The following is a 27,129-nucleotide window of genomic DNA, read 5'->3' as shown; positions in this document are numbered from 1 at the left end:
CAGATCAAGTCTCTCCTCTTTCCTGGACTGATTCGTACATGTCATGGTCCACGTCGACCAGCGGGTATGATCGAGTGGTGACGCCAGCGGAACGAGCGGATCGTCAAAGTTTGTCGGCTTGTTGTCCACGGGCTGAGGATGAATGACACTGTTCACAGTATCTTCTTTGTCTCGTCTAGTATCGATATGTATAGATATATCGTGCAGAGTGCCTGATCTTGGCGTGTTACTAACAGAAATCCTAGAAGGTGAGCAATGGGGTATGGAACTACAATGCAAATGGGACTTGTGGGCAACTAAACTATTTGTCGACCGAAAACACCAAAGCCCAGTTCTCTAAGATCTCCTCCCTCATACTAGAAAACCCTAACTGACCGTACAGGCCGGGCAAAATGGAATCATGACAAGTAGAAGCAAAGCTCCTAGATTAAGCTCCTGGCCTGGTCCTGTGGTACCAGATCCATGTTCGTCCCCTCCCTTTCGTGCCCCGACCCCAGACACAAGCCATGAGCAAACGTTGCATACTGTCATCTCCTCCACGTCATTGCAATGCCTGTTGTCATCGTCTTTCCGCTGCTCCCGATATGCTCTCCGACCGATCCTAAGCTATTGTCTACCTTCCTTCCTTTCCATGCGTCCTTGATCCTCCCTCTTGATTTCTCTCATCTATCTCGGTGCGGTGGCTTCTTTGTTGGATCCTAACCGGGTATTCGTGCGTGAGCGATATAGTCCGGTGTCGTTTTCTTTCCCGTGGGTATCGAGTATCGAGCATCCACGCCTTCCAGTGCGTCCCCCAGTTTTTGCATAAGGATCGAAGACAGATAGAAAAGAGATCTAGAAGCTAATAATTCCAGACTAAGCAACATGGCCGCCATCGTCCTCCCCGCCGTTGAAGCACGGAGCCAGGTTCTCAAGCGCAATTGGGCTGGGGATAACCCTGGTGTCATCCTGGTCTTCTGCATCGTGTTCGTCGTGGGACTAGGAATTATCTCCCTGTTTGCCTATCGCAAGTGGATGGCCCGAAAGGCCAGGAAGCAAACATACGAGGTGCAAGAAGTGCACTAAACAGATCGGATGAGTCGTCAAGGAACGGATTCGAAGAAAGCTGTTGCTGCAGGAATGGGTCTGTCCACTGATCGGAGCTTGCTTCATTTCTCTTCTTGAATACCGTCGTCCTATTCGCCTTTGAAAATACCCACTCCTGTTGTCTTGGAGGCGGAGGATGGAGCGCGATGTATGATGATGGAGAGGAGAGATGGTACTACAGCGTTTTTTGCGCATGCTTTTATGTTGATTTCGGGACCTTATGGATAAGACTGATAGTCATAATGAAAAGGAATTGCGATGGCTCTGAATAATTCATTATATCACCCGGACATTGTGATTTGGTCGATGTACTGGCCATAAGATACGGGCGTTGCTCTAGGCCTTATTTCTTTATGCTAAGAATACCTGTTGTGCCATTCTGCCTTGTACATTTGAAAATTGTTTCCTCACCTTTGTACATCAGTATAGCGACTCCAAACCAACAGACCCAGCCCCGTACGTGATCAGGATTCCTGTGGCGTATTTAGTCAAATCTCCCGTGTCTGATCATTGGCTCCACCGCGGGTCATGCCGAGCATGTCTGGTTGCTGACTTTTAACCCCTCCGATGCTGACTCTTCCTTTATCGCGACATCGTGTAACAATTATCAAAAAATGCCGTCTCTTCTCTTTGCCACATCGATCTGCTTAGCAACATCCTCCACTGCTGTTGCATACTTCTACTTTGTGCATCGCTCTCTAGAACGTCGCATTGTCCACGGATCCAGCCACGGGACGCTTCCAACCTCTCTCTCTTCCACGATAACCTCCATCCCTCCCGCAGTGTTCACCGATGAATACTATTCTATCCACGACCATGCGGCCTGTCGCGTCTCACGGAATCTTCTACCCGGTAAAGAGGCGGAAGTCTTGTTTACCTTGCTGCTGCGCCGCAACATGACGGCCTTCGCCAGATTCCCTCAAGCCTGGATCCTGCGGCTAGTAGTTCCGCCTGTAGAGCGTAAGACATTTTCCGCATCCCACCTCCAGTCCTTGAACTTTGATAAGGGGGACCTTGTGTGTGGCGTTTACCGGGTCGAAGAGCGGACTCCTGACAAGGTCGTCTTTAAATTATTGTTCAAAGGACCTGTCAGTGGGCGATTGGTGATACGGTATACCGAAGAGGGTGACGAAGTCGTGTATCACAGCGAAACAGCGATGTGGACGAGATTTGAGAAAGAGGATAAGACGAGTAGAAGGGCAAGTATGCCGCTGGAGAAACCTTTGCTGCGGTTCCTCCATGAAATGGCCGCCTGGTGGCTCTTGGAATCGGGAGTGAGCTTTTTGACGGATCTAAAGAGGAGAACCCCGGATTTGAGAGCAAATTCTTGAATGTGACAAATTTCATGTTTTCTGTGTCTTTGTGCTCTTTGGGGAAGTTTCGGGCATGCTTCAAAGACATTTGCGTGGATGCTTTCCGTATAATGTCTTTGTTTGCATGTCGGTTTGTTCCACTATCTCTATCATCGATATTGCAACAGTAAGTATAAAAATCGGTTGAATACCCACATGATGAATCATAAGTCCAGCCTCTGCATACTCCATCTACCTAGACAACAATCCTAAGCCTCTACAAGCAGTCTGGCATATATTTATATCCCAACCGTGAGTTTCCATGTGCCTGTACACTTTCAACCGCTACCCTCGCTGCCGTCACGTCGCAACAGTTACTCTGGAGACCTGCACTCAGCTCACTAGCGGATTGAGACGAGGTGTGGCTGTCTGTCATGGAGACCAGACCAGTGAGAAGTTCATACTGGACGAGCAGCCAACCGTTTGCTTGCAGTGCGAAGAGGACCAGTTTTCCGGACATCTACAAGTTGGAAGTCACCCAGAAGGCCTAGGATTCATTCGTATGGAGTTAACCGGGTCCCAATCCACTATATCTACCCGCATGAGCTCGTTGGAGTCCGAGATTGATCGGGTTTTGTATACTGCCAGCTTTTCCAGACAGACGTCCTCAAGCTTGGATGAGGAAATTATTCGCTCCCAGGCGGAGTCTTTTGCAAAGCTCTTAGGAGACATTGACTCCGAAGACGAGTCATTCGAAACCATGCCCGATGCTAACGGAATTGACGGCGCTCAAGGTAACGCGGCTCCTCCCATGCCCGAGCAGAATCTGATCTTCTTCTACGATGACGATGTAGAGTCTGTGAACATGTTGCATGAAGAATCGGACGACACTGTGCCAAATCCTGACCATGAACCGACAACTCTGCTTGACAGAGATCTGTGCGAGGTCAACTCACGCATAGATGATGACGAAACTGATATGGATTTGGCATATGGCGAAGAAGACCAGTATATGCCAGAGGCCGATGATTATGAGTCAACTTTCAGTCCACAGTGCCATTCAATCTGGAAGCACGGAAGTGGACAGCGGACCTCCATGTCGCCGCGGCCCGAAGATTTTGGTATGTCAGGAGTGTTCGATGAGGATGTCATGGATTGTGATGACGTCCACCAGCAAATTTCGCTTGATAAGGACCGGAAGCTGATTCTCGAAGCCCAGGTGGCCGCTATGAAGGTCGCTGCTGATGAGATGATAGACAAGCAGGCGAAAGGAGGGGACATGTCATGTCTAGCACGGCTTGCTGCCTTTTTTACCCGTAACCTGTCTTTCTTTGGTTTAGGTATGATGGGATCTAGCAGGAGCAACGATCGGTTGAGGGATATATCTACTGGTATGCATCCCTATTCAGAGTTTGATTTCGGTCATCCTGACCCAAACTGGAAGTATATGGATACTGACGAGGTTATGGACGAAATATCACAGACTCAGGCTAAATTGGATGCCATAGATGCTCAGATCGTCGATATGCGCAATGCATTTTCTCGCAAGATGTTGGCTATGCTTGTTGAACGGCAGGCCACCGCCAACCAGATTTTTGATCGAGACAATTGAGAGTTTCTGTCCCCTTGGGGTGGCCAGTTCGCATTGAATTATACTTTTGGGCTGCCATGGCTTTGTTTTGGGAGTTCTGGGGGAATTTCGGGTCAGGCTGTATTGGGTGTCATTCACATGAAAATTTCACAAAATCAACTGTCCAAATTTATATTTTGAAAATTCCAAGCCCATGAGGGCATTGTGATGTAGTTCAACTTTGTAGAGCGATCACGGGATCGCGTGCGCTTGCGTGGCTTATTCGAGACTAGACATGTAAGTCGTAAACCCTCCATTCATCCAGTGTTGCCAGTGTCTGCTATTTCGAACATCAATAACCGGGGACATCTTATTTAAAAGATGAAAAAGATGGATCACGCGTTTTACCCTTGCGAAGCTATCGAGAACACGGACCTGAGGTCACCAGTGGTTCTTCGGCTACTAACGAAGATCTGTGGCGCAACATTCACAATATACACGGTTTACCGATTTATGAAATGTCGTAGAACGCCGGTTCTGAGCGCTTCCGGCTCAGACGTCGAGGATGTGTTTCATTCTGTGAACGGTTGCGCTGAGGATGCGCAGTGGAATAGTTTGGCTGCTCGTCGTCTTTTGGTAGGTCCACAGTGGATATGATGGGTTCAAACAGTCTTAACAGGTCCGAGGTGCAGCTTGCGACAATCGAGGATTATCCGAACGCCTTGGAGCAGTGCTGTGCGTTTTGAATTCCCACGGAAGATATAGAAGCATTTTTTGTTTGGTTGTTGCTGCAAAGCTCAGGTAGATCGACGTGCGATCGGCACCCGGGCAGTGACATAATAACTCGACGGTTTATTTTATCATGGCACTTCTGTTTCTGCTGGAGTTGGAAGGTCGGATAGAACGGAACAATCGCTTTGCTGTCTCTGGATCAGATATCATGTCGCTTATGAACTGTGCATAGCCAAGACTCCTGATAGGACTGCAATAAAGCACTATGGGGACCTGCACTGCAGCTCTGCTTAATTTATACCTAACAGGGGATGATAGTGAAAGCTCTTGGCATATCCGTAAACCTCATTTCCGGGAGGAGAATCGGGCAATGATCTGAGACATCCCCCGCCGCCTTAGTGCAGGATTCTCAAGACAACTTCCCTTCTTGGTGGATAATTCAGAAACATTAAATAATTTCAAACAGCAAAAATTATCCTGACCGGCGGGCCAAGATCATGTGTTTGAGGTTGACCGAGAGTCACGCAGTACTCTCATAGTTGGGAAGCCATAAAGAAGGAATACATTGGTAAATGGCGCCCCCTGCGGCGTATAAGATGGGAGCTGTCCCCAGTCAGCGTAGTCACTATGTAAGATTCCAATACGATTACTGAGGCAGAAAGCATGAAGACAGAGATATTGTATGCTTTGCTTGCGCTCTCCGCAAGCGCCGTGAAGGCTCAGGTGTCCGGCAGCCCATTTGGCTTCGCTGCTGACACGACTGGTGGTGGCTCGGCTGCGGCGGAAACCCCATCTAGCATCGAAGAGTACGCCTTCGGGATTCTCTTACGGTGTCTTGCAAGATGCTAATCATTACTCAGGCTCATCGAATGGATTTCCGATGACACGCCGCGTACAATCCTAATTGACCGTACTTGGGATTTTACCGGCACGGAGGGAACTACTGACGGCCAATGCTGCAGTACTAGCACCACTATCTGTGAGGGTGGCACCTCCGCGGGCCAGGCATGGATTCAAGACTCTTGCGATGATGGAACATGGGTGCCATGTACCTACGACAACGCTGCGAAGACGCCGATCGATGTCGGCTCCAACAAGAGTATTGTTGGAGTTGGTAGCGATGGTGTCCTTAAGGGCAAGGGCCTTCGTATTACTGGTGGAAACAACAATGTTATCATTCAAAACATCCACATCACAGTACGTGGCCTGTTTTTCATGTGCATGCGATGAAGTGACTAACAAATCCAGGATCTGAACCCCCAGTATGTGTGGGGAGGAGACGCCATCACCCTTGACGATGCCGACCTGGTATGGATTGACCACAACAAGGTAACCTGCCCAACTCAACATTGAGAAGACTCAGGCTGACTTCGCAGATCTCCCTTATAGGCCGTCAATTCATTGTCAGTGGATGGGGCAAAGCCGGCCGGGTGACCATCTCAAACAACGAGTTCGACGGAGTGACGGACTGGTCCGCTGGTTGCAACGGCAAACATTACTGGACTCTGCTGCTGATCGGAGAGGAAGACTACTACACCTTCTCCGACAACTGGGTGCATGATGTCTCCGGTCGGGCACCACACATGGGCACTGCGCAGACGGACTCGACTAACTTCTTCCATGGGGTCAACAACTACTTCCAGAACATTGGCGGACATGCATTCGATATCGATACTAACACATGGGTATTGCTGGAAGGTAACTATTTCGAGGCAGTCGACACCCCGCTGACAGAAACATCCTTGACTAGCGGTGCTCTCATCTATAATGTGCCCACCGTCGACTCGGCCAGCGCCTGCACCGACGCGCTAGGCTACATCTGCGAATGGAACCGGTTGACTGACTCCGGAACCTGGACCGAGCGAACGGATGAGGACGTTCTGACGATGGCAGCACAGTATACCGACTCCTTGGTTGACCACATTGGGGTGGCCGACGTGCCTAATACCGTGATGGCCAGCGCTGGAGTTGGCAAGTTGTAAAATTTCCATGTTGCATAAGGGACTGTGGTTGACTATAGTTAGTTATACTACATTAGTAATACACAATGCGCATAACTCACTAATCGGGGAATTAATAAGCTCGGCCTCGAGCGCAAATCCGCCGAAGCCGACATGACTTCATCGTGACAAATCAGAGTGCCCTTAGTTACCAAGTCATCTCAAGGTCATCTACTATAAGAGAGGGCTGTTGCATGATGTGACGTCTCATGAAGCTTCAACTCACGGCCTGAACTATCACAATGACTATCGCTCTTCTCATTACCGGAGCTACTGGCAACCAGGGTGGTGCTGTGGTTAACAGTCTGATCGCCCAGGATGGTGACGTCGAAATCTTAGCCGTCACCAGGAACACAGATTCTGGGTCAGCGCAGAAGCTGGCCAAGAAATCTCCCAAGATAAAGCTCGTCCAGGGCGATCTGGATGATCCGGCAACGATCTTTGATAATGCGAAGAAGGTCACGTCTTTGCCCATATGGGGGGTATATAGCGTTCAGGTAAGCTCCTAGCATTCTTTGTATGATGGTGATACTCATCCATGCGACGTAGGCAATGATGGGAAAGGGCGGCGTCGAAGGGGAAGAACGGCAAGGCAAGGCCCTCATTGACGAAGCCATCAAACAACATGTGGAATATTTTGTCTACTCCTCCGTTGACCGTGGTGGTGATGCATCCACTGACAACCCCACCAACATCCCGCATTTCGTCAGCAAGCACCGCATTGAACAGCATCTGTTCGAGAAAACCAAGGACGGGGCGATGAAATGGACCGTCCTGCGGCCCGTGTTCTTCCTGGATAACATCGCCCCCAATTTTCTCGGAAAGGTGACTGTTACAGCCTGGGATGCATACTTGAGGGGAAAACCGCTGCAGGTTGTTGCAGTCAGTGATATTGGACACTTCGCAGCCCTCGCTTTTCTCCAGCCGGACCGGTTGCGCAACCAGTGCCTCTCCCTCGCGGGTGACGAGCTTACATTTGAAACCTTCAGTAAGAAGCTGAAATCGAAGACGGGAAAGAATCCCCCGACCACGTATAGGATTATCGTGTACATTATTATGTGGATGTCCAAGGAGCTTTCGACTATGTTCCAATGGTTTTACGATCACGGGTATGGCGCCGACATTGCGAAACTGAAGAAGATGCACCCTGGTTTGAAAGATTTTGACAGGTGGCTGGAGGAGGACTCTGCTTATTCGAAGACCTAAGCGTGTCATTTGCCCGTCTGCAAAAGTGATCTTATATCATAATGTGTACTTTATAATTGATCTCAATCTTGCAGTCTTTGTGAATTTCTCTGATCTCATGTTGCATGGAGGGAGACTGGCAGAATCTATGCTACGTAACACAGTACCCATTTAAAAAGTATTGCTTAATCTTGGCAATAGGAAGAACCTAGGCACGCAATCAACCGAGGTCCCTTGTCCTCTGAGTTAGACAGGCTTCTGTATGACTAGCTGTAACCCCAACCCCGGATATCTGGGCATTTCTTGGTTCTCGATCACATGTGGGGGCGGGGCGGGACTATTCCACTGTCAAATCCTATCCAACATAGAATTCCCGCTGATTGCTCAATACCATGTACAGAGCTTAGAGATTCGGGAATTGGTCCAACAGGTAACTCAAGCGTCGCAACAAGCCGTGGTGATACATCTACGCCTTTGCACTTTGGCATTCCATACGTACCTTTCCAACACAACCATGGCTACTGAAAAGCCCCTAGTGATCGCCTAATCCGTCATCCTTGGCATGTTGAGGTTGTGGGACGCAGGGGTTTCCCCGCTCTTCCGGACTAACATAGAATCCCGTAGTCGATTGCCGTTGTTGATGGTGAGACGCCACACATGCTGCCCCTCATTCTTCGAGAGGGCGTGAATCCTGGTGATAAAATTATAAAGCCCCATGGCAGAACAGAGTGCGACCACAGAAATATTTCTGGGCTATATCATACCTGTTTATGTGAAATATGGAGGAAGGAAAGTTCAAGGACCCCGAGGCTGCCATGGCCAAGCAAATCTCTGCCGTAGAGCTGCAGCCTACGGAGGAAGAGCGTCGTCTAGACAAAGAGACGCTCATGCGGCTAGACCTTCTTTTGATGCCAATGACATTGATACTATACCTCCTGGCTTGGTTGGACCGTGCCAATGTGGGAAACGCACGCGTGGTATGTCCGTTGCATTCTTTCGACGGTGGAATTGACTTGGGACTGACTCGTCTACAGGCAGGCCTAGACAAGGACCTCAACTTGTCAGATTATCAGTATAAGTGTGGTTGGTTTCTATTTGTTACCTACAACACCTGGAAGTATGCTAATTCGTGAAGCCATCACCGTCACCTATGTCCCCTACATCCTTGCCGAGCTGCCCTCGAACCTAATTTTGAAGAAAGTTGGACCTCGTATCCTTTTACCAACTCTTTGCACAATTTGGGGCCTTGTCACTATTCTTCAATGTCAAGCGACCAACTTTGGAGGATTTGTCGCCTGCCGTTTCTTCCTCGGATTGTTTGAGGGAGGACTGTTCCCAGGAATTGTGCTCTATCTTTCTGGATTTTACAGGAGACATGAGCTCCAAGTACGTATTGCACTTTTCTTCTCTGCAGCATCGTTGAGTGGTGCCTTCTCCGGACTTCTGGCAGCTGCTATCGAACAGATGGACGGTCTGCGCAATCTCCGTGGTTGGCAATGGATCTTCCTACTGGAAGGTCTTTTTACTGTCTGTTTCGGCCTATTCTCCTTCTGCATGCTTCCAAATAGCCCCGAGAAGACAATCACTCTCCGCCCGCAGCATATAGAACGCTGTATTGCACGCCTCCAGCTCGACGCAAACCACTTTGAATCAGAGAGAGTGACCCTGAAGAAGGTCGTATCTGTTCTCGGAGACCTCCACGTTTGGATTGCATGCGCTGTTCTGTTTTGCAGCGGTGTATGCCTGTTTGGTCTGGCCTACTTCTCCCCGTCAATTGTACAGGCACTCGGTTACAGCAACACCAAGACCCAACTCATGACCGTTCCCCCGTATGCCTGTGGGTTTGTCGTAACCATGATCACCGCTTATATTGCCGATCGGTATCAGCAACGGGGAATCTGTGCGTTGGTAACCAGCGCCATTGCCCTTGTCGGCGCAGCACTCGCCCTTGTCGGCCGTACTTTCGGCATCCGCTACGCTGCGCTGGTTCTTCTCGTGACGGGAATCTACGCATGTGCGCCATGTCTCATCAGTTGGATTCCGAACAACAGCGCAGGTTATAATAGACGCGCTACTGCTGTTGCGATGGGGTTCATCTCAACAAGTAGTGGCGGCGTACTCAGCACTTGGATCTATCCCAAGAGCTCTGCGCCGTACTATAATCTTGGCGCGCGGTTCAATCTCGCTCTGGTGGCCATTGGCATGGCTCTGACCGTTGTCCAGATTTTGCTACTGAGAATTCTGAACAAAAAGAAGGAGACTGATCGGCCACGGATTCTCGAGGGCTTGGAACACCTTACATACGAGGAGCAGTTTGAGCAGTTGGGTGATCGTCACCCGAACTATAGGTATACCTACTAGGTTGATGGGATGTCCCGTACACCTTTCTTGATAGATAATAGAGGTGAACTTAGATGGATGAATTGATTCAGTATCTAGTCCCTTTTAAAAACTTTGAAATGTTGTAGAAATTGGGGACCCCTCCCCCACGGGGTAAACCCGAGGAGCTGGAGACGATGGCTGCGTATTATCGTAGATTCTAGACCGAAATATTTCTACTATTGAGCTAAGACCCATTTCAAGCTGCAGGCCAAGAGTCCCCTGGCGTGATCGCCCCTGTTCCAAGGAATGCCGGTTCCTTAATTCGGTACCTATTTATCTAGGCGCAGCTTTCGGCAATGAAATCAGAGTATAATGCCGTCCGCAAAATACTCCTGAGCGAGAATTACTGGAGCTTGTTTTCACTGAAATTATACTTGTGGAATCTCATCGCTCTGGTACGGTCTCTGCTAGGATGTCAGGTGTCGGGTTTTTCTTAGAACAGAGATGATCAAGAGAAAGAGAGTTGTCCAAACTGCAAAGGAGATCTGAGACGCTAGTGTAGTAACAGTGACCTGCGCAGGGAAGGTGCTTATTCCAAAGAGTAATCTTTTCCATTTCCCATCACTACACCGTCGGAAATGTACCTAGACCATTGACCGATAAGCCTCATAAAGCGATACTTCAGGGTGTGCAATGCATGTGCCTTCAAAATCTTTGATACTTTCGCCTCTTACGGGTATAGAAGGACCCATTCTCTCCAGATAATCCCAGCTGTATAAGATAAGTAGAACTGGTATGTTGGCTAGGCTTCGGTGTATTTTCGTGTCTCGCGGGTATTAAATTTGACTAAAAATATCACCATCGCATTCTGCCGGCGCCATAGGAGGCATTTAATGTACATGGAATGGGCTCTATTTATGTCAACATACTATAACCAAGCCACACAACCATCGAATGAGGCCGACGAACTGACGAGGGAAAGATAACAGAACAAGGAGAGGTGCCCGGAGACGCAAATAATCATTGAATTTGGGGTATTGAAACGATTCATCTTCAGGCATATTAGTTGCTCTCCATATTATCAGCTTCTAGATTAACTATGGAGTGCCCAATGTCACGAGAATTCCGCGCTATGCACCAGCCCCCCAACCCAAACGGATATGTAAGCATGGATATTAATATGCTTATATCACTGCTTCTACAGTATGACATGATTTTCGAAGTCCCATGTGCTGCTCTTGATTAACTTTCATGCACCCACGGGCAAGGTAAATCACGTGATTTAACAATCATGTCTGCCTGCGGTCGCCCAAGACGGATAAAAGGGAACGAATACGACACTGCTTGATGCAATAAGAATCAACAGATGGAGGGAACCACTATGCAAAATAAAATTCGCTCTCGGCGAACACATCATAAATCTCGGTCAGGATGCAAAAATTGCAAAAGAAGACGTGTAAAAGTGAGTGCCACATTTTCTAACCACTCTTTCACTCTTTGCTATTATCCCTGCACAAAATATATTGAGCAATCAACAAACATTGCAAGATGTGGAAATATTTGCGCTCTCTATTATGTGTTCGAATCGGGCAACATAGCGGACCGTACAAAACTGTCGAGCAAAGCACTAATATGCTACAGTGCGATGAGAAGAAACCATCATGCACGAATTGCTTGCAACATTCTGTTGAGTGCGACTTCGGAATCGCATCGGACTGGACCTCTGTATCACCCTCTCCTCCCGCGAGCGGACCAAGACAACAATATCGGTTCAAACAGTCAAAATTCCAGACTGCATTGTCCTCCAAAGGCGAGCAGAAGGCCAGCTCAATAGGTGTTCAGTGCGACCTGCCGCTTGACTACAGCAGTAATTCCGGAATTTCAATGGCGGATCTCCAGCTTTACCATCACTACATAACATCGACGTACAAAACATTGACCTACGAGCCTGAAGACGTGCACAGAGTATACCAGACACACCTCCCGCAGTGGGGCTTCACGTTCCCCTCAGTGTTACATCTCATTTTAGCAATTTCCGCCTTACATCTCGGCTCTAAACAACCAGACCAGCGAGATCAATACGTCAGACAGGCTGATGACCACTTTACATTTGGTGTGAGATCCGTGACATTTGTCCTTTCACGGCTAAGTTCTGAAAATTGCCAAATGATATACATATCCGCTGTTCTCATTTGCCTCGTGTATTTCGGACATGGTCCTACGCCGGGCGAGTACATTGTCTTTAGTGAAACGGGAAAGGCCGAGTGGCTGGTACTTATGCGTGGAGTTCGGTCTATCCTGGAATCCAGACGCGAGGAGATTTTCACCGGGATCCTGGAGCCTGTACCGGGGCCCAGGGCGGACACAATTGGTCCGGATTTGCTAGCAGAACTCGTGCAACACAAGCAGCATATAATCGGCGTCAAACATTTTATCGAGCTACATACAGTCGACCAAGACACCCGGGATCTATGTATCTCCGCCTGTATGAACTTAATGACGACTTTTGAAGATGTGTACGAACAGCGCACGCTAGGACGGGATGGCATTTGTTTGATGGCTGCCATTATTGGGTGGATATATCGGTTGCCCGAAACATTTATTATTCACCTAGAAGATAAGCACCCTTTTGCGTTGATAGTATTGGCTCATTGGAGCATTTTGTTGAGATACATGCAGACATCGTGGCTCATGGTTGGCTGGGATAAACATGTCATTTCAGGGATCCGTACGTCTTTGAGGGAAGACTTCCATATGTGGATTGACTGGCCATGGGATGTGATTCATGCTTAGCTTCATGTAAATAGTTAGTACTTCCTTATGGAAAGCTATAAGTTAATACAGCACCCCCGATCTAGCCTGGACAGTGAACTTGCATGGAGAGGGAAACAAGTTGAAAGGTGCCTGCAGTGATCTAAAGGAGCTAGGGAAAAGAGAAGACAATTGAAATCATTTACATCAATAAATTCGCAGAGAACACAAATAATAACAGCAGGGAGTACATCGAAATATTGCCGGTGTATACAGGAAATTCAGTTCTCTCGATATCCTGACAAGGGAAGGTCTGCCGAGGCTCCTTGTTCCACCATAGGCTCGTACATGCTATTGGCTTTATTTGCTCTTCTGGCCTCCTTGACTAACTTTCCAGGATGCCATAGGATTAGCGCAACCATGCATATAGCCATTAAACCAGCATCAAACACATATATAAATACCTCCTCGGTATTTAAAGCAGACCCTTTCGAAGCGCCAAACTCGATCGTCCGTACAAGGTTACGTACCATCATTGTGAGACATGAGATATAGAGAGCCCACATATACCGTCTCCAGGAAAGGTGAGGATTTTGGGACGCGACAGAAGTTGGTTCTCTTGCCAGGCGTCGATGGAATATAGCCGCAACCCAAACGAAAAGACAGAATACAAACAACGAGAATATAAGGCCAGCAAGAACAGCCTTCCGGCCAATATCCATTACATTAGCGTCACCAGTAACCTGTACTCCTGCTCCTGCAATTTGAGTCAAGAAACATATGATGTCGTTTATCACAAAGATAGTGGTGAGCCACCTGGTGCGAATACTGGAAAGGTGTTCTGCGTCGAACGCGCGGATTATCCGTCCGAGGACCATATATATCGTGGCAGCAATAAACGGAGGAGCACATAAAATAAGGATTTGTTGTAAGGCCCACGAGCCAATTCTGGTTCTGTCTGTATGTGACCACGCTCGACCGTAGTACCCGAATGCTTCGCCTGTAGCTCTGATGTCAGAATTCGCGAGCGCAAGGTGGGAACTGATAACGAACATATTCCACCGATTACGAGTGGTATAAAATATGCTGCCCGAAAAGGCAACATGAGGAAGAGGTGGACCACTGTTATGATCCCAAATATGACCACAAAGGCATATCCAGCGGAGGCAGATGGTGTATATGGGTAGAAATCTACCCAGGGAGCGGAGCCGTTCGTGCCGGGATGAAAAGTGAAGTCCATTATATATGGCGGCAACTGTAGTGTGTAATGTGTTCAATGAGAATTCTCTTAAAGTTGAATGACTGAATTTCAAGCCCTTCAGCTGCTTTATATCTTCGAGAGAGATGGTAGCAATATTACCCCTTTAGGAAATTCTGAAACGAGTACGAGTGGGCCAGCGCTGAAAAGCTTAGATCCAGGGACCACGAGTAACGGCAGTGGAGTAAAGCTAATTTTAGAATGCATTCAACCTGATATTGGATGAGATATTACAGCTACAATAATCGAGGAACTACAAGAGGTTCCAGCTAATTCTTGCTGCATTCCTGGTATTTCGAACTATTCATCACCTAGACGCGTGCGCTCCACAAGTGCCAAGTTTCTATTTTATCGCAACAGATTTCCTGTTGCCTAAAAATGATATAAAGTGCCTTTTGTACCCGTGGCAAATGGCATGTGTACATGGCATGAAGTGTTATAATTGTCGGAAAGCCCTACCAGCCACCTTCCGGCCACTACAAGAGCGAATGACGATAATGAATCCGATTAACCGGGACCAATGCTTACACGTAGCGTATCAAATCTAGTCAGGAAAAATTGTTCTATTCGTTATTCTAATGAGGTATCATTGATCATCAAATTCATGCGGACTTTCCGAAAACCTTGAAGCGATCCTCAATAGGAGCAAAGGCCTTCTCACCGGGCTGGCCAGTAGGAGTACCGAAGACAAGCTGGGCGTCAAGCTTCCAGGAAGCGGGGATATTCCACTGCTTCTGGACCTGCTCGTCGATCAGGGGGCTGTAATGCTGGAGGTTGGCGCCGAGACCCTCGGATTGGAGGGCAGTCCACACTGTGGGCCGTTAGCTTACGGGAACCTACGATTTGGAATGTGTGACCAGTGAGGGCTTACCAAGGTACTGAGACATGGCGTTAGACTCAAGGGCAAAAGGATCGAACTTGTCGGCATAGATGGCGAACTTCTCCTTGATAGGAGCGAGAGACTCATAGTCCACGAAGAAAAGCACCTTTGATTCGTCATTATGATATTTTCAATCGGAAAATATAGAAGATAAAGCTTACGGTTCCGTAGGCAGCACGGAAGGCCTCGAGCTTGGGCTTGGTGTGGTTCTCAAACATCTCCTTGGGGACAGTGCCGGCAGCAACCAGACCTTCCATGATGTTAATAGCGATGTCCCACACCTTCTGGTGCTCTTCCTTCAGAAGAAGGACAACACGGGAGGTCTGGGTGTTGAAGGAGCTGGGAACATGGAGGACGGAATCCTGGACAATCTTCTCAATGGCGTCGTCGGAGATGGGACTCTCAGCCTTAAGAGCGTAGTGAGTCCGACGACCCTTCACCAGCTCGAAGAGAGTGGTAGTGGCGGGGTTCTTGAATTCAGCTTGAGTGGAGCCCATTTTGATTGATTGTAATGTTGCTGGGGTGCAGACAATGGGAGTAGAATGATAATGGTGTTACGACCAAGCTAGGGGAAAGCCCGGTTTATATAGGGGTGAATCCAACTACATAGCAAACCCACCATTCCCCCGCTATTATTATCATTCTGTCTTTTGACTGTGCGTGGTCACTGGGTCCTCAGTCAGTTCTGTGTGCTGATGGTCCCATTGACCCGGTTCGGTCCGCCATCAATGGCCAATAATACGGCAAGACGGAAATTTCTACTGCCGAGTGGCGGGTTTGTAAGACCACCAGAAATATTAATAATAAATGTTGGATGATAAATCACTTCGGAAGAATGCCGCTGATGAAGGCTTTGTCATGAATTGTGGAACCACCAGAAGATTCCATGCTAGATCTGATTCATAAGCCTGCATCAGATGGATATTACCTTTGTCGTTGTTTTCTCTATGGCCTGTTCTTTTCTTGGAGAATCGTAGATCCAACTTGTTACACGTGGCCTTCGTTAGGACTCTGGCGTACGGGGTACTTAGCGTGGTTCTTCCTGCGGCTGTGATTGGAATGTGACTACTAGCAGTTGCTCCAGAGAAAATACAATTCATACCTATAATTTGCTATAGAATATGTACTCTGTGGTACAGAACCCATATCATTTCGCTTTCAACCGATAATCTCCATTCATTGGGTTTTTATTGGATTAGAGAAGCATATTTGCATTTCACCAGCCTCAATGCTATTTCAACGCATCGCATCGCGTAGCAACTCCAATAGCTATACGTAGCAACTCCAATAGCTATACGTAGCAACTCCAATAGCTATATGTACCTCATGAAGAGAACTGACACCTAAACGCGAAATGAGGTTGCTAAAACGTGAGAAGATAATACATGTCATCGCACTTAGGTACCGCATTCCTGACTATACGTTATGAATAAATATTGTCCTCTGATCGACGAGAGTCACCGTGGGTTGCCCACAATGATGGGACCATTTTTACAAAATCCTGTAACCAAGATATCGCAATGCATTCAGCTTGTTTAATTAGGAAAACATCATATATGCTCAAGGACCACCGAGCACATGAAGTGCAAGCGCCTTGTACTTTTGAACACCTTCTAATAGTTCTGAAACCTCAATTTGCTCGTTCTCGCCATGCGCAACGAGAATAGATCCAGGTCCGTAGAGATACTTCTTGTGGCCCCCCTTGAACCGAGGGACATCCGTTCCATATGAGACCGGCGCGGTTTCAAAACCTAGAAACGTGAGTTTATGACAATCTGGACAACGATGAAAACATACCTTCAACATCATAATCTAGCAAGGTTTCCGGATATTCGAATTTGAACTCCAATCGAACGTTCGGATGTTTTGCTGCTGTATCCGCCACAATCTTTTTGATACCAGGCATATCCGTGGCAACGCGCACAGCGCAAAGAGCCTTGCTGGCGGCCGGTACGATATTGTAGCTCACACCCCCTTCAAGCTTACCTATATTGAATGTCGACGGCCCAAGCAGTGAAGAATCGGGAAACTTAGTGTTTAGGAAGTCGTTGAGTGCCTCCACCAGTGCGATATTAGCATTGACTCCGTGTTGGGGATACCCAGAGTGACTGAAACATATACGCAGGACTCGGTCAGCAAGGTGCGAAGGGAAGGAAAAGGGGACCAACGAACCAAGCTTTGCCTTCTCCAATCAGTTCAAACACGAGGTGTCCCTTATGTCCCACAACCAACCTCCCTTCCGTTGGTTCCCCAAATATAACCCCATCAAAGCTAAGATCGTGGTTGTTTGCCGCAATCATGCCCGGTCCACCCTTTTCTTCTCCGACGACAAACAGCAACGCAACATCTCCTTCTTTCACACGGCCTTCCGTCCTCAGTTCTTCAAGAGCACAGATCTGTGCCGCCATTGGGCCCTTGTCATCGCATGCGCCCCGTCCGTAAATTGTCGACCCATCAACGCGCAACGGGATATGCGGAGGCACAGTGTCCATGTGGGAAGTAAGACAGGCACGGGTCTTGCGCTGGGAGCCAAGGTATGCGTATACATTTTCGCGAGTTGAGCCTTCGGCGATGGGTATGCGTTCGACGGTGTAACCTAGGCCCGTGAGGTATTTGTCAAGAAAGAGGGCAATTTCCTGTTCATATTCGCTAGTGCTCTGCACCTGGATGAGATCGCAAAGAAGTGAGACAACTTTCTCAGGCATTTTGAGATCGAATTGGCTCTATTTGCAAAGATACATCCGGGCTGTACATGTCGGGATGTTTATCGAAACGTCTTTATGATGATATCAAGCCGTGCGGGGTATGGTTACATACCCCACATAGTAATTATTAGTGGTGACGTGGGAATTCCAAGTCGACCACCGGCAAGACATGATTAATTGGCAGGGAATTTGCCCAAGCCTGAGGCTCTATTGTAAAGGAGTGGTTTATGGTCCGTTCAGATGGTTCTGACAGTATGGATAGGTACCGGGCCAAGAACTCGAGCTTTCAAACCGGCACAGGGGAAACCAATCTGATTACAGATTAGAGCCACATGCATAAAAAAGACAGGGGTGCACCGCAAAGCTGACTGGGGAGCACATTGAACTCGCCGCCCGTGGCCGAGCAGCATATTTTGATTCATCCTGTCGCACTACCCCGCCTGCCTGCATAAGGTAAATTGGATACAAAATCCAAACCTGTGATATCTCACTCTTTGAAGAAATTGCGAGAACAATGGCGTCTTTGTCGTTGGTGAACAACGTTAAGTCGCTATCAAACGATGGTATTAGAGTCTTTGAATCTCTCGAGCCCTATCTCCAGCCCTCCAGCAGAGTCATGGCTTCTACAATTGCGGAGCAGATCAATGGGCTCGCAAGAAAGGTATCTAGGGATTCAGAGTCAGATATAGAGGGGTTTCTATGGGAGATCTGGAGAACAATTATCTCAATCGCGAAGCAAATTCCTTGCGATCATCTCTCCCAAGATCGACTTACTGACGTTGTCAGAGCATTGGTGGAAATACCCCCAGCTACAATACAGATATGGCAGGTAGGTGGGAAGACATATTTATATACGGGCTCGAACTAACTTTGCGTAGAAGGATACGTACCTTTGGACCGATTTGCCCTTGCTGGGTCCAAGTATGCGAGAGGCATGGATTCGTAAGTCTATCTACCTCAAAGAAAGAATGAATGGCATTGTAGCTGACTGGCCAGCCCCAACGACTACGCAAACTACTGATGACCGTGCGGTGGCCGAATGGATCAGTCTCAATGCCTTTGCCGCGCGTCTCTTCACCGTTGACTTCATATCGTGGATCCAATTTCCCGTCTGGGCCTTGCGATCGGCGTTGGAAGAAGAGACCTTTGACCAAGAGCTCGCATGTGGCGCAAGGGCTGCTTCTGAATGGATCGTGCGGTGCGGAAGGGATCTCTTCAATTATCTTGCCACATACCCAGAAGATAGAGACAACAGGGCGTTACGCAGTGGCCCGCTATACAATGGACCGGGTGGCATTTCCATCGATCGATGGCAATTCTGGAAGAAGCGCTTCGGCGAGATTTCGGCTTCCGATGAAGATTTACATGAGATTTGCACGATGGCGAAGAATGAGATGGAGTATATCGAAGACACTAGGTAGTTTCTAGGCAGTCGGCCGTCCCATGTAGGTGGAAACTACTTGACAGCCGGGGTTATCCGCTTTTGGCCATTATGCCGCAGAAACTTGCGTACAAGAATCCGAAAAGAATAGGATAGAGTTCTAGATGTGGAAACGAAAATCGTTGCTCTGCCCCAGGAGGGCAGATTCTATTCCGCTGTCACCAACGGCATACCGCCTCTACCATTTCGGTATCGCCGCGAGAATCGATCTAAATTTTGGGATAGGCACAGGTCCAGTTTTTATCAAGACGTGGGGTCCTCGTCCCAAATAAGACGAGTGTCCAGTGGAGATTCCTATCGCACCTACGGGCGTGGTCTAATTCACCAATCTAAGGGCGATCTCCGAAGGGCCCGACCCGAGGATCAGCTCTAATCGCGGCCGAAGAGACCGGGGAGGGGCCGTCGGAGCCAATAGTTGCCACCTTCAGCAAAACAGGGTTGTGGAAATGACATCAAGACTCTAACTATTCGCCTTCATATATATGAACGAGACAACGGGCTCGTCTATTGATGACCAGATGAGGCTCTTTCTCCCTTGTGTACCTGACCAGAATTTGGCGAGAACATTAAACATCTATCTCTTATTGTGATCTGCCAGGGTTTGAGAAATGGAACAGCCTTGCCTTTCCCTTGTGAACATTCCTCACATTTCATTTGCCCTGACTGAATAGCACCGGTCGGGACTAAGGAAATGGCGGGACGCTGGAAGGACACTCTCATCGCCGTCCCTATTGTGGGTTCCAGCATAGCGACAATATTTCTGGGTCTACGGCTATACAGCCGGACATTAGTGAATAGAAGATATGATGCTGGAGATTTTTTTCTCATCTTTGGCTTGCTATTCTGCTACGGAGTCTCCATATGTGCTGTTATCAGTGAGTTGCCTCCCATTCTAATTTGCGACATGACATATCCTAACAGCAATATCAGTCGCATTCAACGGGGTCGGCGTTGATATTTGGTCTTTACCGAGAGAGACTCGTGGTCGAGTGACTCTGGTAAGAGCAGTAATGCAGTGATACTTTCCGAAGGCTAACGAGAAAAGCTATTCTGGATCACCCAGAAATTTTGGCCTTTATCTCAGCTTTGCGTGAAGATCTCAATTATTCTCCTATTGCGCCAACTTCTTGGGGCCTTCGATCGGATCCGCCTAGCTACCTCCCTCCTTATTGTTTTTACAATTGCATGGGCTGTCACAGCGCTTGTGGCAAATACACTACAGTGCTTACCACCCCAGTACTTTTGGATAAAGAGCATCGACGGACACTGCATGGCTGGACAGACAACTCTGTTTATGGTCATGGGGGGACTTTCGTTGCTGGAAGATATAGTGTTGCTTCTAATACCGATCTTTGTCGTATGGCGATTGAACATGTCTCGGCCACAGAAAATTCAACTCACACTGTTATTTTCTGTGGGCGGTTTGTGAGTTGTACCCCAATCTGTATTACTTTCCAACTGACGCCCAGTAGTGTGTGTATTTTTAGCCTCTTGAGGTTAATCGAGTTCCCGCACTACAAAACTGGAAACTTGACCCGTTCGTTGTCTCCAGCCTTCATCGCCACAAGTTGGAACTGACTGCTAGCAGAAAGCGGAATACATGAAACCATTTGGACGATACTTGAACTATATCTCGCAATAATGTGTGCATCAGTTGTACTCATGCGCCCTGTGCTTCAACGCTGCTTCCGTGGCTGTGGATGGTTCTCTCGCCGTGCTTCTGAAGAGAAGGCCTCCCTGCCTGCATCAGACTTTGCAAACTTATTCCCGCAGTTTGTATACGGGACCAGCGCCAACAATTTCTCCCAGGATACGTATTCCGAAGTACGGGCCCAGGCCTATAGAACCCCGACTCTGGAAATGAGCCAAAATCACAGCGACCTTGCGGTGCATGGCATCGTAGTAGAGACGTCGATAGATCGTGACGTTCGAGATCGAGAAGCCATCTTGGCTACGATTGGAGACAACTCTTCCATAGGACGCTCAACATTTGGTGGTTCTACTCGAGCTGGATCAATTACGTCTCTACAGAAATGATTGCCAAATTAGAGGCTCGACAGGAGGCCGACAATTGGCTTCTAATAGTTGAAAACACATGTCGTTCTTAGGTTGTATATAGATTGCGTCCCTAAACAATAAATTAATATATTGTAGTTTCACTCCAGGTTGTGTTGTAGAATTTACATCTTATTTGTTCGTACCGCCTGCATAGGGTATTTCAAATGGCCCAATTTTTGCCATGGGGTTCAAAATGGCCTGGTTAAGACGAGGCCTTTTCTTCTTTTTGGATCCCACTATTCCAAGTTTCTCCCTTCGACAAACAACTGGGATAGCCAAAAGAAATTTTCTGAATGTCGTGATGGTGGTGCCGATCAGACATAAATATGCTTAAGAACTACCAAACCAGACACCCAAGGACAGGAAACTAGCTGGTATCCAATAGAAGTAGGCGGAAAAAAAAATGATCATATTCATGAACACCTAAGTCGTGCATGTGAAGATCGTATCTTCGTATTGCGAAAGCATGATTTACTCACAAAGCTCCATGAAGCAGAAGCTTGATAACGCGTGGTCAGCGATTCGAAGTCAGCACGAACAAATATCTCATACGATGCCGGTTAGAAAACTCCGTTAAACTGTTTTGGTAGAGATCTTGTAGATCGTATCCTCGGCTATCTCTCGTATAGCCGCTGAGCGATTGTTAATTCCTGCAAGGACAGTGTTCGTGCCCACCGTGAGGATGATCGACCTCCCCGCGGCCTTCATCCTCGGTCCGGCCACCCGCAGTGATCTGCGCATATGACTTCACTATTCACTCTGAGTTCTATTCACCACGAGGAAGTATGGTGGTCCGATGGATTTTGTGCATATCCGGGGAACGAGGTCACTACTGCGCTCGTGGCAGACGAACGCATGATCGTATAAAGACAGAATGTAAGCCTCAGACCGTCGTCACTGCGCAGTCTCTTCAATGACGAGCGGCATCTGAGTTCAGCAAACCATCGAAACCATGCATAAGCAGGTGACTCGGGTTATCTCAGGTCTTAAAGATCTTCCTGTTCGAGCCCTCATAGCTGCCCTTTGGAAGAACCCTGCCAGACGGGCTGCTGTAACTGCAGCGATCGTGACGACTTATTTAGCTGCATGCGCCTCACTACGTTTCCAGAGGTTGCGTAGCATCCATAAGTCATATCCTCAATATGCAACCCGCGATGGGATGGCCAGAATGACGGCGCACGACGCCTGGGCTATACAGAAGCGTATTCTGCAGTTGGAATTTCCCTCAGTGTCATTGAAGGCACTGCAGTTTGCCTTGTTCCGGGTAAATCCATGTTTATATCAGGTTATTTAGGGCCTGCTAACAATTGCTGTAGACATATGGGATCCCGACGATATCCTCTCTCCTACTCAAGACCTCCCAATTTTCCAACCCGGCAACTTCTTTTAAACGCTATGCCGACACAGGCGCCCTCATTGGACAGTTCATGTCCTTCGACCCAACAAGCGAACGGACAATCACCTCGATAGCGCGTACCAAGTTCCTGCACACAGGCTACCGTGCCAGCGGAAAGATATTAGAACCGGATATGCTGTACACACTTAGCTTGTTCGCAATTGAGCCAATTCGGTTTGTCAAAATGTTTGAATGGAGATCCATGAGTGACTTGGAAAGATGTGCCATCGGAACGTACTGGAAGAGACTCGGCGATGGACTCGGAATTAGTTTTGAAGACTTGCCCTCGGGAAAGACTGGATTCCGGGACGGGCTGCATTTCCTTGATGAGCTCACGGAATGGAGCCACAGGTACGAGGAAGAGTACATGAAACCAAGCGCTGCGAACAAGGAGGTCGCAGACAAGACTATGGATGTGCTCGTCTACGCAATACCCAAACCTTTAAAATCAGCTGGGGTGAAGTTTGCGTCCTGCATGATGGATGAGAGGTTGAGGACGGCCATGATGTATGCAAAGAAAAACATGTGCACCCACGCGGATATGTACTGATAATATTTCAGGTATGATGAGCCACCGCGCTCATATCGAGCCATATTTTCTGCGCTGCTCAAGGCTCGCAGGTTCTATTTGCGCCACCTCTCTCTACCTCGTCCCTATTTCCTCCGCCAGGAGGTTTTCATGGATGAGCCGAACGAACACGGCCGCTACTATGTCCGCCTGTGGGAGGGTTTGCCATATTATGTCAAACCAACGTTCTGGAATAGGTGGGGACCTGGGGCCTGGATTGCACGCATGGTAGGGTTGCCTGTACCCGGAGACGATGGCGACAAATATTACCCACAGGGATATGATACCCAGGACCTTGGTCCGAGATACTTCGAAGGCAAAGGGAGGAAGACTATGAAGGAGATCAAAGACGACCTGGCTGTGGTGATGATGAAAGAGCGGCCTTTTGTAGATCAAGCGTGATGAATTTCATAGACTAAATGAGTATGCTACATTTGCTTATTTGGACATGCCAATAACATTATCTTGTCATCTAAACATGATAATTGCAGAGTGCTGATTTGGCAAACCAAGAGAAAAATTGTGGTAGTTATGGCGTCAGTCGTGGGTCAGAACCAAAGTTGGGATGGTGTCAAATGTCACCCCCTGGGCAATTCGATTTCCGAGACTGAACCACGATCCATTGTTGAGCGGACTTATGAATATTAGACATGCCTGACATCAGATTTTATTGCCACCTCGTTGTTCTCGGCACCCTCTCCCGGTACAGCTTCATCAAACCAAACCCATAAATACAGCTGATATTGCCCATGCTCTATCTTGTCGGTCAATAGTGCCATGACCTCTCCGCGAACTCTTCGGCCAGACCGGCGTGATCCCCAGGGCATCGATGCCTGGATCTTAGGCAGTGGTCTTCCGTCGCTCACTGCAGCAGTACACTTGGTCCAAGATGCCGGGGTTCCCCCGTCGCGTGTCCACATACTTGAAAAACTTAGTATGGCGGGCGGAGGATCGGTGAGTTATGGCGATGCAACAAATGGCTATGATTTCCGCGCAGGGGGCATGCCACAATTCAACGACATGTGCATGGAACAGCTGCTCTCCTTGGTTCCCTCCAAGAAACATGCTGGAAAAACGGCCCTCGATGACATTGTTCGGTACAACGAAGACCATCCTTTGAACGAGACTTCACATACTCGTTTCATCAGCCACAAGTCACATGGTGTCTCTCGTACGGACCCGAAGAAAATCACCTTGGGCCTCCGAGACCGCGTTGATCTCTTTATGTTGGTTTCAAAGACAGAAAGGTCTCTCGGGAGGACTCGCATCAACGAATATTTCAGCGAAAGTTTCTTCAAGAGCAACTATTGGCTACTACTGGCGACTACGTGTGTCTATGCATTCTTAAGCCAATGACTCTTCGTCGCTAATTCGATGAAATAGGTTCGGATTCCAGCCGTGGCACAGCGCAGCCGAATTCCGACGCTGTATTTCACGTTTTATGCATGATGTTCATGACTTAAACTGCCCTAGGCCACTTGATCGTGGCGAGTATAATCGCCATGAGGCCATCATCTCTCCAATCGCACAATTCCTTGTCTCATCTGGGGTCGACTTCCAGTTCAACACCACAGTCACCGACATAATTTCTGAATCCGCACCCAGCACTTCGAGCACTTCCAGTACTCCCAGCAGCCGTATTACTGAGATACATGCTACAAAAGACAACAATCCTGAGATCGTCATTCATCTTAAACCCGACGATGTTGTCTTTGTCTCTCTAGGCTCAGTGATGTCGGGTGTTGCAAGTGGTACCAATATCACTCCCCCTTCCCTAGAATTAATGGAAATCGACAAGGACCTGGACGAAAACTGGCTTCTGTGGCTGGAACTGTCGACCAATGACCCGCGTTTTGGCAACGCATACAACTTTTGTACGCGCATGTCTGAGTCGCGCCTCGAGTCGTTCACAATTACGCTCAAAACCCAGGAATTGTTTAACCGCCTTATTCAACTAACCGGCGACAAACCTGGAACCGGCGCCTTCGTCACCATTAAGGACAGCCGATGGCTAATCACATTGAAAATCCCTTCCCAGCCACTATTTCCGGACCAACCGGACGATGTGTACGTGCTGTGGGGTTACGCGTTGTACCCAGAACATCATGGAAATTTCGTCAATAAATCGATGATAAATTGCTCGGGCCAGGAGATCCTCACGGAAATTCTACACCACCTGCAGTTTCCTGTGGAGAAGATACTCCGCGACTCTATCACCATCCCATGTTTAGTACCGCGTGCGACAGCGATGCTCTTGCCTCGGGCGTGCGGTGAGCGCCCTCCCGTCATTCCTCAGGGAATGGCAAATATCGCACTTATTGGACAATTTGTGGATATCCCGGATGAGCCTGTTGTTGCGCAGGATTATACTGTCCGCGGCGCTCAGATTGCTGTCAATGAGTTGATGGGTTTGGATCGAAGTTTTAAGAAGGGCAAGAAGAATTCGGCTATTAATTTGATGGGATTGATGTAGTGGCTTCGCTAGTGTTAGGAGATGTTCTCAATTGTATATAACATTGCCGACGTTATTGTGGAAGTCTATCCTGTCTTACTACTACCCCACAGCATCGGAAGTGACACAATTCTTCATTTTATTAATGGATGATCGATATGAACGAATTCGTACCAAGCATAGCTAAGTTTTCTATATCATGTGTTATGAGCTTGGTCAACTGAAAGGACTGGATGACGTCATGGAGTGCCTCATTCCAGACTTCCATGAGCAGAACGTTCTAGCAATATTATAGGCACCTTAAGAAAAAAAAAAAAGGCCATTGCGGAAGCGGTGGAGCTGCATTTTAGACAAGCTAAGATGGTTGTTGTGGTTTAATTTTGGTCTGATATTCTTCGGCCGGAGAGGTAATTCTGGGAGCCGAAGGGAGGGAAGGCAGGGAGCGAGCGGGTTTTTCTCGGTCCAATCCGGAACCATAAAACAGCGCCCCCGGGGTACCGGTGGAAGATGCATTTTATTCTGAATTACAATACCTCTGATTTGGACTAGCATACGTTTAGGTTGGCATGCTAGATTGAACTCGTGAACATGTATCGGCTTAAAAACATCAAAGAACCTGACTGCTCAGTAAAATAATCCACTCAAAAACAGTTGCCAGACTGAAACCTACGTATATCATTTTACATGCTACATAGTTAAATACTTTGCTTGATATAGATAAAGCTCCACAGGAAGGCGTAGGTATACCTAATGTATCTGGCATATTACTTCTAGCTCGTCATAACACCCTTTCCGTAGAGAAGAGGGTGCGGGAGATAGAGAGCTTCTGTAATAAATGATGAATACTTTTCAGGCTAGTATTTAATCCAAATTTCAAACTCAAGGTGCTCCATGTAGTTCAAATTGACAACGACCTTGACGATTAATAGCTGCCGCACTGCTTAGACAAGAAGCATTTCAACGGAAGGAATTTCGCTGCTCAGAAGATAGGTCTCCGAATGTGGAAGCTCCTCGCGATACTCCTCAAGCCAGACAGGTCAAAGCGGTACCGGAGCGATAAAGGTCGGATGGGCCGACAAGTAAATGAGGGGAAGTCGATCACATAGCATCATGTATTAATTACAATGTCACCTAGATACTAAGCTCTATCATGTCCATTCGGGGTGCATTAACAACAAGTCAAGTCATAAATTATGTTCTATATCAAATATCGGGGGAAATACGAACAACTTTAAAGTATGAAACAAAGACTGGAGAAAACCTGTATAACATACACTGCGAGTAGAGGAGAGAGAGAGAGAGATAGTTGGGGTGCCCCTTGCTCTATGCGGGGTAAGATATGGAGGGAGACCGATAAAGATAGTTATAACTAGGGTAGCCTCCCCTTGATAACTACCATCTAGTACGCATCACAAACACTAAGTGGCCTCGGT

At 47.9% G+C, this 27,129-nt stretch overlaps 11 protein-coding genes across 11 annotated transcripts; 9 read left to right on the top strand and 2 right to left on the bottom strand.

Moving 5' to 3' along the window:
• Positions 1–1,700: 1,700 nt before the first annotated feature.
• On the top strand, positions 1,701–3,990 carry BDV59DRAFT_200528 (uncharacterized protein; the record flags this gene model as incomplete). The annotated part of the gene is made up of 2 exons (XM_073693603.1): positions 1,701–2,360; positions 2,872–3,990. The coding sequence occupies 2 exons, from the start codon at positions 1,701–1,703 to the stop codon at positions 3,988–3,990; spliced, it is 1,779 nt and encodes a 592-aa protein (XP_073549478.1).
• A 1,158-nt stretch (positions 3,991–5,148) lies between these two features.
• BDV59DRAFT_174853 (polysaccharide lyase family 1 protein) lies at positions 5,149–6,683 on the top strand. The gene is made up of 4 exons (XM_073689148.1): positions 5,149–5,486; positions 5,541–5,877; positions 5,929–6,009; positions 6,057–6,683. Exons 1-4 carry the CDS (start codon positions 5,344–5,346, stop codon positions 6,660–6,662), a joined length of 1,167 nt encoding a protein of 388 aa, XP_073549477.1. The 5' UTR covers positions 5,149–5,343; the 3' UTR covers positions 6,663–6,683.
• A 124-nt stretch (positions 6,684–6,807) lies between these two features.
• BDV59DRAFT_163255 (NmrA-like family protein) lies at positions 6,808–7,935 on the top strand. The gene is made up of 2 exons (XM_073687598.1): positions 6,808–7,177; positions 7,230–7,935. The coding sequence occupies exons 1-2, from the start codon at positions 6,923–6,925 to the stop codon at positions 7,884–7,886; spliced, it is 912 nt and encodes a 303-aa protein (XP_073549476.1). The 5' UTR covers positions 6,808–6,922; the 3' UTR covers positions 7,887–7,935.
• Positions 7,936–8,644: 709 nt separating this feature from the next.
• BDV59DRAFT_200525 (putative MFS transporter) lies at positions 8,645–10,226 on the top strand (the record flags this gene model as incomplete). Its single annotated transcript, XM_073693602.1, has 3 exons — positions 8,645–8,842; positions 8,900–8,948; positions 9,001–10,226. The coding sequence occupies 3 exons, from the start codon at positions 8,645–8,647 to the stop codon at positions 10,224–10,226; spliced, it is 1,473 nt and encodes a 490-aa protein (XP_073549475.1).
• Positions 10,227–11,523: 1,297 nt separating this feature from the next.
• Positions 11,524–13,026, top strand: BDV59DRAFT_174848 (Zn(II)2Cys6 transcription factor). Its single transcript, XM_073689147.1, has 2 exons — positions 11,524–11,649; positions 11,829–13,026. Exons 1-2 carry the CDS (start codon positions 11,554–11,556, stop codon positions 12,978–12,980), a joined length of 1,248 nt encoding a protein of 415 aa, XP_073549474.1. The 5' UTR covers positions 11,524–11,553; the 3' UTR covers positions 12,981–13,026.
• A 1,560-nt stretch (positions 13,027–14,586) lies between these two features.
• BDV59DRAFT_174847 (Nitroreductase-like protein) lies at positions 14,587–15,715 on the bottom strand. Its single transcript, XM_073689146.1, has 3 exons — positions 15,238–15,715; positions 15,068–15,182; positions 14,587–15,007 (listed from the first exon to the last, which is right to left on the bottom strand). Exons 1-3 carry the CDS (start codon positions 15,571–15,573, stop codon positions 14,799–14,801), a joined length of 660 nt encoding a protein of 219 aa, XP_073549473.1. The 5' UTR covers positions 15,574–15,715; the 3' UTR covers positions 14,587–14,798.
• A 210-nt stretch (positions 15,716–15,925) lies between these two features.
• Positions 15,926–16,210, top strand: BDV59DRAFT_174845 (uncharacterized protein). Its single transcript, XM_073689145.1, has one exon. The coding sequence runs from the start codon at positions 15,963–15,965 to the stop codon at positions 16,128–16,130; it is 168 nt and encodes a 55-aa protein (XP_073549472.1). The 5' UTR covers positions 15,926–15,962; the 3' UTR covers positions 16,131–16,210.
• Positions 16,211–16,591: 381 nt separating this feature from the next.
• On the bottom strand, positions 16,592–17,816 carry BDV59DRAFT_163241 (M20 family metallopeptidase). Its single transcript, XM_073687597.1, has 3 exons — positions 17,249–17,816; positions 16,874–17,184; positions 16,592–16,827 (listed from the first exon to the last, which is right to left on the bottom strand). The coding sequence occupies exons 1-3, from the start codon at positions 17,779–17,781 to the stop codon at positions 16,637–16,639; spliced, it is 1,035 nt and encodes a 344-aa protein (XP_073549471.1). The 5' UTR covers positions 17,782–17,816; the 3' UTR covers positions 16,592–16,636.
• Positions 17,817–18,295: 479 nt separating this feature from the next.
• On the top strand, positions 18,296–18,802 carry BDV59DRAFT_200522 (uncharacterized protein; the record flags this gene model as incomplete). The annotated part of the gene is made up of 4 exons (XM_073693601.1): positions 18,296–18,442; positions 18,568–18,610; positions 18,660–18,723; positions 18,778–18,802. The coding sequence occupies 4 exons, from the start codon at positions 18,296–18,298 to the stop codon at positions 18,800–18,802; spliced, it is 279 nt and encodes a 92-aa protein (XP_073549470.1).
• A 1,577-nt stretch (positions 18,803–20,379) lies between these two features.
• On the top strand, positions 20,380–21,346 carry BDV59DRAFT_174843 (uncharacterized protein). The gene is made up of 3 exons (XM_073689144.1): positions 20,380–20,647; positions 20,695–20,759; positions 20,811–21,346. Exons 1-3 carry the CDS (start codon positions 20,493–20,495, stop codon positions 21,257–21,259), a joined length of 669 nt encoding a protein of 222 aa, XP_073549469.1. The 5' UTR covers positions 20,380–20,492; the 3' UTR covers positions 21,260–21,346.
• Positions 21,347–22,206: 860 nt separating this feature from the next.
• On the top strand, positions 22,207–25,717 carry BDV59DRAFT_212042 (oleate hydratase; the record flags this gene model as incomplete). The annotated part of the gene is made up of 5 exons (XM_073695940.1): positions 22,207–22,544; positions 22,597–23,183; positions 23,238–23,642; positions 24,018–24,572; positions 24,628–25,717. The coding sequence occupies exons 1-5, from the start codon at positions 22,233–22,235 to the stop codon at positions 25,715–25,717; spliced, it is 2,949 nt and encodes a 982-aa protein (XP_073549468.1). The 5' UTR covers positions 22,207–22,232.
• Between the last annotated feature and the right edge of the window lie 1,412 nt (positions 25,718–27,129).

Source organism: Aspergillus ambiguus (assembly GCF_047715705.1).
Source record: "Aspergillus ambiguus strain CBS 117.58 unplaced genomic scaffold BDV59scaffold_9, whole genome shotgun sequence".
Taxonomy (NCBI): domain Eukaryota; kingdom Fungi; phylum Ascomycota; class Eurotiomycetes; order Eurotiales; family Aspergillaceae; genus Aspergillus; species Aspergillus ambiguus.
The sequence above is the reverse complement of the archived record's forward strand: the minus strand, read 5'-3'. Positions and strand labels throughout refer to the sequence as shown.